Source organism: Diaphorina citri, unplaced genomic scaffold (assembly GCF_000475195.1).
Source record: "Diaphorina citri unplaced genomic scaffold, Diaci psyllid genome assembly version 1.1 scaffold5233, whole genome shotgun sequence".
In the NCBI taxonomy this organism is placed as follows: Eukaryota; Metazoa; Arthropoda; class Insecta; order Hemiptera; family Psyllidae; genus Diaphorina; species Diaphorina citri.
In genome coordinates this window covers 3,290-15,195 of record NW_007382609.1, presented here as the reverse complement: position 1 = coordinate 15,195, position 11,906 = coordinate 3,290, and the positions used below count along the sequence as shown (strand labels likewise).

Here is an 11,906-nt window from a genome sequence, read left to right as displayed (position 1 = left end):
GTACTTTATTATTTTGAAAAGGGATTTATGCCATAGGCATTTAGCCCTGTTTATTTTGATCAACTTACACTTTTCGTTTACTTTTTGTTTTCGTTCACACAATTTCCTATAATTTAAAATTTAATTTTCTCTTGTTCAAAAAAGTGATAGTTCAACTTAAAATTTCCACTTAATTTTCACCTAATTTTTTGTGTACAAAAATACATGTTGAAATTGAAATTTTTCCCCACTTGTACCTAATCTTTAAAGTAGGTACCTACAGATATTTTTTCTTGTCACTTAGTTTTTGTAATCTTTTTCGGTACTTGGTCAGAAGTCACGTCAATAGAAAATTGCTGCAAAAAGAAGCTGTCAAACGAGCAGGGACCAGGGTTAGGTTAAACACAAAAAGGAGCTTTCACAATTTTAGCAGTGACCAGTGTTATTATACTGTTAGGTTGAACTCATAAAGGAGTTTTATTTTTCATTGTCGTGGCTTCTGAATAATTGCTTCTTTTTCTTAAAACAATGACTTGGTGTAGGTAGGGTCTCAAAAAGTTCTATAAAAAGGATGTGCCTGACATACTTGAGACCTCAAAAAGATTATCTTTTTCTTTATCTGCCAATGCATAAATGGTCTCCCATCTGGATGCTAACCACGTGCAACGTTGCCGAAATTTATTAATCTGATGTGGGGAACTGGTTCATTCCAACATTATTTTGTGAGAGGTTTGATAGAGAGAACTCAGACTCTAACGGTAAAGGTCTTATCATCTTAAAATCAAAGAGAGGAAATAACCACGAGATAGGAGAAAGCCAGCCGTTCCGAGAACGAGGGCAGGAATCGAACCCGCGGCCGCAGCACTTAAAAGGCAGACGTGCTATCAACCAAGCTAGCTAGGTTGCCTGATTTACGATTTTAATTAGATTTTTGAGCTAGCAAAAGACAAGATGACACGCTATAAAACTTAAATAACCAATGATCTCAGAAGGTCGAAAGATGTATTGTCTAGGTCAAACTTAATTGCATGATATTATCTCTGCATGTCTTTTTATTTCAAAATCCAAATTTTAGGTCTACGTTTTGTCTACAAGTAAACCAGACGTAAGTAGAGCACGCTACCATTGAATCATCTATACTTTTATCTTGGTTTAATTATGTATCTTTGTTGTTCATTTTTTTATCGAGCATTTTTTGTTCCTTTAAAATCTTCCAAGTGAAAAAGTGAGCTTTAAATGAAGTCACCTTATTATTTTATTTTCTATTTTTATTATTCTTTTTTTTTTTCATATGTCTAAGTAGGAATTGAAATAAATAATTAATTTTATACCTACCTGTATTACTTGGGGATAGTATCAGTTTGCATATTACTTTTTTTCGATACACATCACACATTCTACAATTTTTGTAAAACACACGATCTAGGTTTAATTATGTATCTTTGTTGTTCATTTTTTTATCGAGCATTTTTTGTTCCTTTAAAATCTTCCAAGTGAAAAAGTGAGCTATAAATGAAGTCACCTTATTATTTTATTTTCTATTTTTATTATTCTTTTTTTTTCATATGTTTAAGTAGGAGTTGAAATAAATAATTAATTTTAAACCTGTATTAGGGATAGTATCAGTTTGCATATTACTTTTTTTTCGATACAAATTACACATTCTACAATTTTTGTAAAACACACATGTACGTAGCGTGGCAGTGTGAACGAGCTATTACTACAAGACCTTTGATGGAAGAGGTTCTTGGAATTATTCAGCAATTAGTCATATTCTTTGGAATTATTCAGCAAGTATGCATGTTATTTGGAATTATTCAGCAAGTATTTTGATTATTTGGAATTATTCAGCAATCATTCTGATGATTTGGAATTAATCCGTCAAGAGATATCTCATCAAAAACCTCAATTTTAATACTTTCTTTCCAATGTCCTTCACATTGAGTTGCAGCCCATTTTGACTGTCGTAAATTTTAGTCGGATTTTAAAATTTCCACTGAGTTCTGAAAGATGAACGAAGAACGAATTGGAAATTTGAAAATCTGGGCGGAAATTGACACAGGATTCGAATTGGTTGCTTCCTTGTGAGGAAACAAACCTATGAAGGCTGGATTTGAGGTTACTCCAAAGAACCATCAATATTGAACCAACCAAAGAAACGACTAATTTTGGTTGTTAGACGAATGTGTCTGAAGCACGGACTAAATGTACTTTGTGATTTTTTTCTTTTCGTTTTGTTACAATCTTTTGTTTTGTCAAAATATTATTGTTAAATTTTTGGAAACCTAAACTCATAAAAATAAATAAACAGTGGCTCAATTTTTCTATTCACAGACTCAATAGTAAGGAGGCCAAAAATTTCGTCTTAAAGAATAAATAATAGGTAACACTCTTATAGGGAACAAACAACCTCTGCTGTTCAATACCTTGTGATGTTGTGATACAGTTTGAATGAAAATGTCTTGTATTTTTTGTGACGAAATTTTTGGTCTGGGTGGCGGTGGGCTTACTGTTTTGTATTTCGTTAGAACGGAAAAAAAGATAGAAAGAAGTGAAAAATTGTAGAGAGGTTCGAAAAGAAAAAAGGTAGAGTAAAGAGAAAGTGCTTTTCTGTGCAAATCGCCAACTTTTTGGATTTTTATAAAGTGGAAACCACTCTGTTCTGGACCAAGCTTTTCAGTTGTCCCTGCGGGGCTGAGTGCACCTCGATCTAGCGAACATTCGAGCAGCGCATTATGGGTGCCCTGTTATTCCTCTCCAAGCACACATTGCGCCTATTAAACCATGTTGAATTTTCCAGACGACAAACTAGTAGAGACCTCGGTAGACGAAGGTCAAGACGAGGCCGTCCCCGAAGACCCGAACGTAAGCGAATCCTGCATCTACTGCAGCGAGGCCCTCGGGCACACAGACATGGACCATTTGGTGCGCCACTGCGTCACGTGCTCTTTCATGCCGCGCACCAAAACGGCCAAGGGCCAGAAGCGGCTCAACTGTTACCGCTGTGTGTTCGCGACAATCTACAAACATTCCCTGGTCAAGCACATTCGGACGCATTTGGGCGAGAGACCATTCGCGTGTCGCCTGTGTGATGCGACGTTTGTGCAGAGCAGTACCCTGCACGGGCATGTGCAGACGCACACGGGCGAGAAACCGTACAAATGTGATCGGTGCGGGTACCGTGCGTCGCGGAGGTCGACTCTGAAACGGCACGCCCTCTTTCGGCATTCGGCGCAGGATGAGGTTTTTGTGTGATAAAATGGGGACTATTTTTTTGGATTTACCGTAATTTTCTTTTTTTTCCTTAAAATTATTTTTTTTTTTTTTTTTTTTTTTTTTTTTTTTCATTTTAATTTTTGGTGTTTACTTTTGATAAATCATACGTGTAAAAATATATTTTTTAGAGAATCCCAGTGAATCATTCTTTTTTTCTTCTTCTTACATTGTAGTTTGCAACGAGCATAGTCAAAGGCAGGGAAAATTTGGGTAGAGTAGAATAATTTTTATTAAAGAATAAAGCATTGTCAAATATGTAAATCAGAAAGTCACTCCAAAACGTGATGTTCCATTTTGGCTTGTGGTCAGGACCATGAATGACTCTGTACTCCCCACTTTATTCCACGCTCAGAAAAATCGTTCTACCGTTAGTTATTTTTTACGCTTGAAGTAAAAAGTGAGAAGTGGGAAGTACAGAGTCATTCATTTAACAGGCCTCGGGCGTCGAGGATTCAGCTCTGGCACCACAGTTCCCTCGTAACAAGACCCACTTGGTCGTATCTCTGTACTCCCCACTTTATTCCACGCTCAGAAAAATCGTTCTACCGTTAGTTATTTTTTACGCTTGAAGTAAAAAGTGAGAAGTGGGATTCACAGTCGAAAACACACATGTACGTAGCGTGGCAGTGTGAACGAGCTATTACTACAAGACCTTTGGAAGAGGTTCTTGGAATTATTCAGCAATCATTCTAATGATTTGGAATTAATCCGTCAAGAGATATCTCATCAAAAACCTCAATTTTAATACTTTCTTTCCAATGTCCTTCACAGTGGTCGTATCCGTTTATCGTTCGTTTCACAACCCACTTCCTTTTCCAGACGTAAAACAAGAAGCCAAAGTCACGTCAGAATCCATCAGTATCGTAAAACAAGAGGACGAAACTTGCTCCCACTGCGGGGCCCGTCTGCCCATGGAAGACATCAACTTCGTTTTCGACCATTGCAAAAATTGCGAGCGTCGCCCGCCCAGCGTCGACAATCGCGTGTCGTGCTATCGCTGCGAATACGCGGCGAGCAACAAGTATTTCCTTATCGATCACATCATTCAGCGACACATTGGCGCCGAGAAGCAGTTCCGCTGCAAAAGTTGCCCGGAGACGTTTGTGAATAAGTCGCAGCTGAAGACGCACTCCCGCGTGCATGCGTTCGCCAAGCCGTATAAGTGTTCGCATTGCGGCTATCGGGCGAGCACGAACTCCGCCGTCACCACAAAGATGAACGAAGAACGAATTGGAAATTTGAAAATCTGGGCGGAAATTGACACAGGATTCGAATTGGTTGCTTCCTTGTGAGGAAACCTATGAAGGCTGGATTTGAGGTTACTCCAAAGAACCATCAATATTGAACCAACCAAAGAAACGACTAATTTTGGTTGTTGGACGAATGTGTCTGAAGCACGGACTAAATGTACTTTGTGATTTTTTCTTTTCGTTTTGTTACAATCTTTTGTTTTGTCAAAATATTATTGTTAAATTTTTGGAAACCTAAACTCATAAAGGAAATTGACACAGGATTCGAATTGGTTGCTTCCTTGTGAGGAAACAAACCTATGAAGGCTGGATTTGAGGTTACTCCAAAGAACCATTAATATTGAACCAACCAAAGAAACGACTAATTTTGGTTGTTAGACGAATGTGTCTGAAGCACGGACTAAATGTACTTTGTGATTTTTTTCTTTTCGTTTTGTTACAATCTTTTGTTTTGTCAAAATGTTATTGTTAAATTTTAAATTGTATTGTTAAATTTTTGGAAAACTAAACTCATAAGAATAAATAAACAGTGGCTCAATTTTTCTATTCACAGACTCAATAGTAAGGAGGCCAAAAATTTCGTCTTAAAGAATAAATAATAGGTACCGTCACCACGCACATGCTCAGCAAACATTCGGACTGTTGGATGTTCGAATAGGAGGGAAAGATCGAAAGATGCGCTGGCTACTTTTTCGAATGATCGCTTCTGTTGGATGTTCGAATAGGAGGGAAAGATCGAAAGATGCGCTGGCTACTTTTTGGAATGATCGCTGGCTAATTTTGGATCCTTGATACTTCTTGATACCTTGAGCTATTCCGTCACCACGCACATGCTCAGCAAACATTCGGACTGTTGGATGTTCGAATAGGAGGGAAAGATCGAAAGATGCGCTGGCTACTTTTTGGAATGATCGCTGGCTAATTTTGGATCCTTGATACTTCTTGATACCTTGAGCTAGCGAAAAGACAAGATGACACGCTATAAAACTTAATAACCAATGATCTCAGAAGGTCGAAAGATGTATTGTCTAGTTTTTTTTGGGATGATTTAAAAGGAAAGAAGGAATGATACTTGGAACCGTGAGCGTGAGCGGGCGAAAGGACAAGATGTCACGCGATAAAACTTAAATAACCAATGATCTCAGAAGTCTAGTCATTTAATGAACTCACTGAGCCCTAATATCCCCCTAGTGAACTATTGAAGGGTTAGTAGGAGCTCCTTACTAGGTACTTCTATATTTACCGCGCATTACGTTTCAATAGTTACTGAACATTACATTACCTACCTTTATTATTTTTTTTAACCAATGATCTCAGAAGTCTAGTCATTTAATGAACTCACTGAGCCCTAATATCCCCCTAGTGAACTATTGAAGGGTTAGTAGGAGCTCGTTACTAGGTATTTCTATATTTACCGCGCATTACGTTTCAATAGTTACTGAACATTACATTACCTACCTTTATTATTTTTTTATCTTTTTATTTAATTCACCCACCTAATTTGTTAACATTTATTTTGTACTTTATTATTTTGAAAAGGGATTTAGGCCATAGGCATTTAGCCCTGTTTATTTTGATCAACTTACACTTTTCGTTTACTTTTTGTTTTCGTTCACACATTTTTGGTTCCTATAATTTAAAACTTAATTTTCTCTTGTTCAAAGAAGTGATAGTTCAACTTAAAATTTCCACTTAATTTTCACCTATTTTTTTGTGTACAAAAATACATGTTGAAACTGAAAATTTTCCCCACTTGTACCTAATCTTTAAAGTACCTACAGATATTTTTTCTTGTCACTTAGTTTTTGTAATCTTTTTCGGTACTTGGTCAGAAGTCACGTCAATAAAAAATTGCTGCAAAAAGAAGCTGTCATTTTTTTATCTTTTTATTTAATTCACCCACCTAATTTGTTAACATTTATTTTGTACTTTATTATTTTGAAAAGGGATTTAGGCCATAGGCATTTAGCCCTGTTTATTTTGATCAACTTACACTTTTCGTTTACTTTTTGTTTTCGTTCACACATTTTTGGTTCCTATAATTTAAAACTTAATTTTCTCTTGTTCAAAGAAGTGATAGTTCAACTTAAAATTTCCACTTAATTTTCACCTATTTTTTTGTGTACAAAAATACATGTTGAAACTGAAAATTTTCCCCACTTGTACCTAATCTTTTGGACGCATCCTAATCAGATCGGAATATTGAAATATCTGTTGGTGAAGACAGATATTTCTCTGCTATCTTTTTTTGTACATAGTTCAATTCTTTCATATCTTTCTCTTCTTCTTCATTTGAATATACATATTGTTTCTTTCATATCCTTCCTTTCATTTGAATATACATATTGTACGTACTTGTTACTATATCAATGACTAACCCGATGGACTTATATCCTTGGGGGGAATCGTGCGAATATGTTGGGTCATACTAAATTCTTCTTGTATATTTTATAGTCACTTTCTATAGCACCTTGATCTGGAACGAAGACAAATGTAAGTTATATTTTATGTAAATAATCCATCTATTTTTATGTGTATACGGACAGCTATAAATATTTAATGTCCTATTTTGTGTCTTATTGGTATGAAGAGGTTGTTGGTCTATTATTATAAAAAAAAACCCTTGTCCTTGTATAAATGATAACTCATTGGTCGATTGGTGAAAATGGACGCATCCTAATCAGATCGGAATATTGAAATATCTGTTGGTGAAGACAGATATTTCTCTGCTATCTTTTTTTGTACATAGTTCAATTCTTTCATATCTTTCTCTTCTTCTTCATTTGAATATACATATTGTTTCTTTCATATCCTTCCTTTCATTTGAATATACATATTGTACGTACTTGTTACTATATCAATGACTAACCCGATGGACTTACGAGTATATCCTTGGGGGGAATCGTGCGAATATGTACGTACTTGTTACTATATCAATGACTAACCCGATGGACTTATATCCTTGGGGGGAATCGTGCGAATATGATGGGTCATACTAAATTCTTCTTGTATATTTTATAGTCACTTTCTATAGCACCTTGATCTGGAACAAAGACAAATGTAAGTTATATTTTATGTAAATAATCCATCTATTTTTATGTGTATACGGACAGCTTTAAATATTTAATGTCCTATTTTGTGTCTTATTGGTATGAAGAGGTTGTTGGTTATCACGTTATCAGTGTAAATTATTTTTTTGGCGGATAGATTAGGTTTAAAAGGGTTTTCAAGTTTAAGGGATATAGTTAATCCTGTTTTACTTCTGGGGACTCGCAGAAGATCTGATCAATTTCTTTTTCGCCTCTTGCGAATTTAAAAGCGGAAACGGAATCGTATCTTTTGGATTATTTATAATAGAAAAATTCTTAAAGCGCATTGGAAATTGGGGCGGCTATTTTAAAAGAAACCAAAAGTCCTTTCGAGAGAAGTTTGAAAATAGCATTTTGTTCAGAATCTAGATATCTAATACCTAATTTGAAATCAGCATTATTGACTGTTGTCCGCATTATTGACTGTTGTCCAGAATCAAGTAGATTCTTAGTTGTCGAAAAAGGTCACTTTCTATAGCACCTTGATCTGGAACGAAGACAAATGTAAGTTATATTTTATGTAAATAATCCATCTATTTTTATGTGTATACGGAATTACGGACAGCTAAGCAAGACAGACTTGATAAATCATTATAGAACGTGTAATAGTCTATGTCCTACTGTGATCTGTGATCCTGTGTCTGCTCAAGACGATAAATCTCAACAAACTCAAAAATGTACATACTGTAATATCTATACCAATTCTAGTAAAACAATGATGAGAAATCATATGAAAGCTTGTAAATTCAAACCCGTTGCTCAACGTGGAAGGCCTAGGAAACAGAAGGTAACTAAAGAAGTGGACGCGTGTAAGTTTTGTAATTTCAAACATCCTGATGTCAATGTGTTTTTGCGCCATTTGAGATTCTGTAATGCAGCAGTACAGAAACCAAGTACGACAGCTCATACATCTAGCGTCACCACGTCAGGTACAGGGCAAACAACGGAGCTACATAAGTGTAGCAGTTGCAATTATGTAAATACAAATGTGAATATCTTTGTATATCATTTGAAATTGTGTAATAAAAATTACAATAATTTGAGTTTGAAAGAAATGCTCTTGAAGTACAAAGACAAACCAAATATCATTGGTTATTCAAAACCATCGACTTCTTCTGCAGTTGAGATTTGTGATAGTAAAAACATTCCATCCAGTTCAAGAGAAACATCACATGTTGTAAATAATGTCAATACAGGTGTAAGTAATGAAAACAGAGTACAAAAAACGCATGTGCCTTCTTTGTTTGATCCTATCGATGAAGATTGTACAAATGTTAGTGACATACAAAGTAGTCAGTATTATCCAAGACAGAATACTTTGGAAAATAGTGCAAATTCCAGTAAAGTAGATTATTCTCTGAAACCTTTGAATCAAGAGGACCAAGTGAACCTATTAGCTAAAATCAAACCTTTGGAACTCAGTGAGTCAAGTGGTAGTGAAACACCGAGTTATAATAAATACCATGAACCGAATTCAGAAACTCAACTACTAACGGAACAAATCGTTGATCAAACTACTCCCATTGAACAATTTGCTGGCAATGTATCAACATTAAATGGAGTGATAATTCCTGAAGAATTATCAATAGGAAACACTGTTACTGAGATGGAAATAGGTGTTTGTCCAGAAGAGGAAAATTCCTATAATGTAGAAAAAGGAAATTGTTTCGAAGGACCAGCGGTTGTGGAAAGCACTGCAAAAAATAATTTTGAGAACATGTCTTCAGCAATGGAATATTCATACCATATAGCAGGATCAGCGGAAGAAAATGTCACACAAACCGCGATACCACAGGAAGAAAATGAGCTTTCAACACAAACTGATCCATCAGCATTAGAAGCCATCATTTTGGAAACATCTTCAGTCCTTCAAAACACTACAGCAGAACCTCCTGTGACGGTAGTACAATATTCTCTCGAAAACGCTAAGGAAGAGGAAAACTTCAACATTCCTGTTGAAACATCCAATCGTGTAGCCGTACTACCAGAAGAAAATGCCGTTCAAGTAATCGCAATACCAGTGGAAGAAAATATACTTGAAACGGCTATAACTTTAGACTCAGTAACTCCTGAAACCGTACCAGAGGTTCCAAGCTCTACATCACCGACACCTTTGCCTCTAGAACAACCTCAGTCTGATCAAACAAGCCAAGAGAGTTTAACTATTCCCGAAGATGAAGGTCCTATTCCTAACACTTCTCAAGAGGTTCTAAAAACAAATGAGGAATTGGTGTCGACAGAGGAAGAAATGGGAGATATGGGCCCTAGGAGATTAAGTTTTGAACAGTTTGAAACAATAGCGTCCAGTTATTACGCAGATCACAACAAAGCAGACGATGAAAACGATGATGATCTGATCAGAATAGAGCCTGACGAACCAAAACGTAACGAAGGGATTGGAATAACCGACACAGATATCAGTAAAGCTCTTGATGACTTGACTCCAGCGATCATGAATGATGAAGTACAAACTGACGACTTGAGAACTGAGTCCAAAGAGGTTGAAAATGATATTGAAAATGAGGAAATTGAAGCAAATGAAGAAAAGGACATGGTAAATGAAAAAGAATTAGATACTCTGCTTTTTGATTCTGAAGATAGCAATGACGCAAAAGAAGCCGAGCTAACTTTAGATGTCAGTTCAATTCACGATAGCTTTTTAGAAGACCGTGTCTCCTCTGTTGTCACTAATCAAATGGATAGCGGCGATAGTTTAGCCCAAATATCTTCAATTCCTAAAGACGGGTCCGTTGATCAGGATGACAGTATTGCTGATGTAGAAAGTATTGAACATGATATTGATGACAATGAATGTGACCTTGGACATGATGATAATGACAGTTACATTGAAGATGACGACGATGATGAAGATGATGATTTGGATTCGCAACGAACATGTTTGAACTGTAAATCTTTTGAAAGTGATGATGTAAATGTATTAATTACGCACATCAAAGAATGTAGTAATGTGAATTCTGATGATGAGAGCGAAGTTGAGAGTGGTTCCGAAAGTGATACGAGTACGGACACTGTGATAAGCAAAAGGCCCGAACAAAGTGAAGAGCAACTCTGTGAAAATATTCCTGTTGAAAAACCCTGTGATACTGAGGAAAATGCCGAACGAAATCTTATAAACGACCCTTCTACCAACAGCAGAAAAAGAAAAGTATCCGCCGACGAAGACTACAGAATTGAAGATGACAAAGTTTTCAAAGTTCCCAAAATAGAAAACAACAACTGTTTACCGATCGTAAATAAAAAATACACCAATGTCAATGAAAAATCTATTCAACCTAACACAGTTACAAGCTCAGATGACAACAAAGTGGTGTTTGAGTCAGAAAATAAAATAGAAAGTGTTCATGAAACTCAAAAAGACGAACATTTGAATTCTGAAATTGAAAATGTTCAATCACCCAAAACTGTGTCTGATGATGATGTAGCCGAAAAAGAAGGTATGGATTCCAACGAAAGATCCGGAGAAAGTTTTGAACAACCTAATGAAGAAATTCAATACGGTGAAGATAATACCAGAATGGAAGTTACTGAAAATGTAGAAGAATCCGAAACCGAAGCGAACAAGGAAGTCCTAGACAGTGGTCAAAATGGAGGAGCAGATTCCGAATTGTTTTGTTCACACTGCAACCACTTTTCAACTTTCCAAGTTGACGAACTACTCAACCATTTCAAGCAATGCACGGCTGTAATTAATGAGCACGGCGCCACGCCATATATTTCATCCGAATATAACGAACTAGCTGGTAAATATGATAAAAATAATTGTAAACAAATCATCAACGCCAAATATACGAATATTCTATTGAATAAAGATCATGGCATTGCATCGCCATCTCCAATGAGAAGTTTCCCTTTCAATTCACCAGCAGCTGGTTCGATCACTCCGAAATTCCCAAGAGATTTAACCGGAAATGTAGCGGAATCTCCCCGATATATGACGGAATTGACGAGCTTAGTACCGAGTGGATTTCTTGATGAAGAAGATCAAGATGATGCGGAAAAGGATGAACCGAATTCAGACGACCTTCAAGATCTGTGAAAGGAAATTGGTAAAATTGACCATTGGTGAAATTGATTTTTGAACTCAACCAGGCCATGTGTTTGTTTCCGTCCTCTCTACATTCCTAGTATTAATTGCATTTATCCTTTTCTTTTTGATTAATGAACATTGATCTGAAATTGTATACTTTAAGTTCCTAAAATTAGGATTTTGAATTTTGATTAATATCGGACATTTTTTAACCATTCGAACAAAGTTCAACTCGAAGATCTACCTAAATCATTTTCACATTTA

At 36.1% G+C, this 11,906-nt stretch overlaps 1 protein-coding gene and 3 long non-coding RNA genes across 4 annotated transcripts; 2 read left to right on the top strand and 2 right to left on the bottom strand.

Annotated features, from left to right (window-relative positions):
* The first annotated feature begins 918 nt into the window (after positions 1 to 918).
* Positions 919 to 6,287, top strand: LOC113472381. Its single transcript, XR_003394713.1, has 2 exons — positions 919 to 971; positions 5,826 to 6,287. It is a non-coding gene; the product is annotated as an uncharacterized LOC113472381 (long non-coding RNA).
* Positions 4,044 to 5,201, bottom strand: LOC113472379. The gene is made up of 2 exons (XM_026832113.1): positions 5,118 to 5,201; positions 4,044 to 4,462 (listed from the first exon to the last, which is right to left on the bottom strand). Exons 1-2 carry the CDS (start codon positions 5,137 to 5,139, stop codon positions 4,101 to 4,103), a joined length of 384 nt encoding a protein of 127 aa, XP_026687914.1. The 5' UTR covers positions 5,140 to 5,201; the 3' UTR covers positions 4,044 to 4,100.
* LOC113472380 lies at positions 5,368 to 6,021 on the bottom strand. The gene is made up of 2 exons (XR_003394712.1): positions 5,964 to 6,021; positions 5,368 to 5,791 (listed from the first exon to the last, which is right to left on the bottom strand). It is a non-coding gene; the product is annotated as an uncharacterized LOC113472380 (long non-coding RNA).
* A 407-nt stretch (positions 6,288 to 6,694) lies between the features above and the next one.
* LOC113472378 lies at positions 6,695 to 7,894 on the top strand. The gene is made up of 2 exons (XR_003394711.1): positions 6,695 to 7,097; positions 7,665 to 7,894. It is a non-coding gene; the product is annotated as an uncharacterized LOC113472378 (long non-coding RNA).
* The last annotated feature ends 4,012 nt before the right edge of the window (positions 7,895 to 11,906 follow it).

Bases quoted from the DNA above. Each gene is read 5' to 3' on its own strand.
- LOC113472379 (XM_026832113.1), bottom strand. From the start codon at position 5,139: ATGTTTGCTGAGCATGTGCGTG. The intron at 4,463-5,117 runs GTGACGGTACCT...TTCATCTTTGTG, and splicing joins GTTTGCTGAGCATGTGCGTG to GTGACGGCGGAGTTCGTGCT.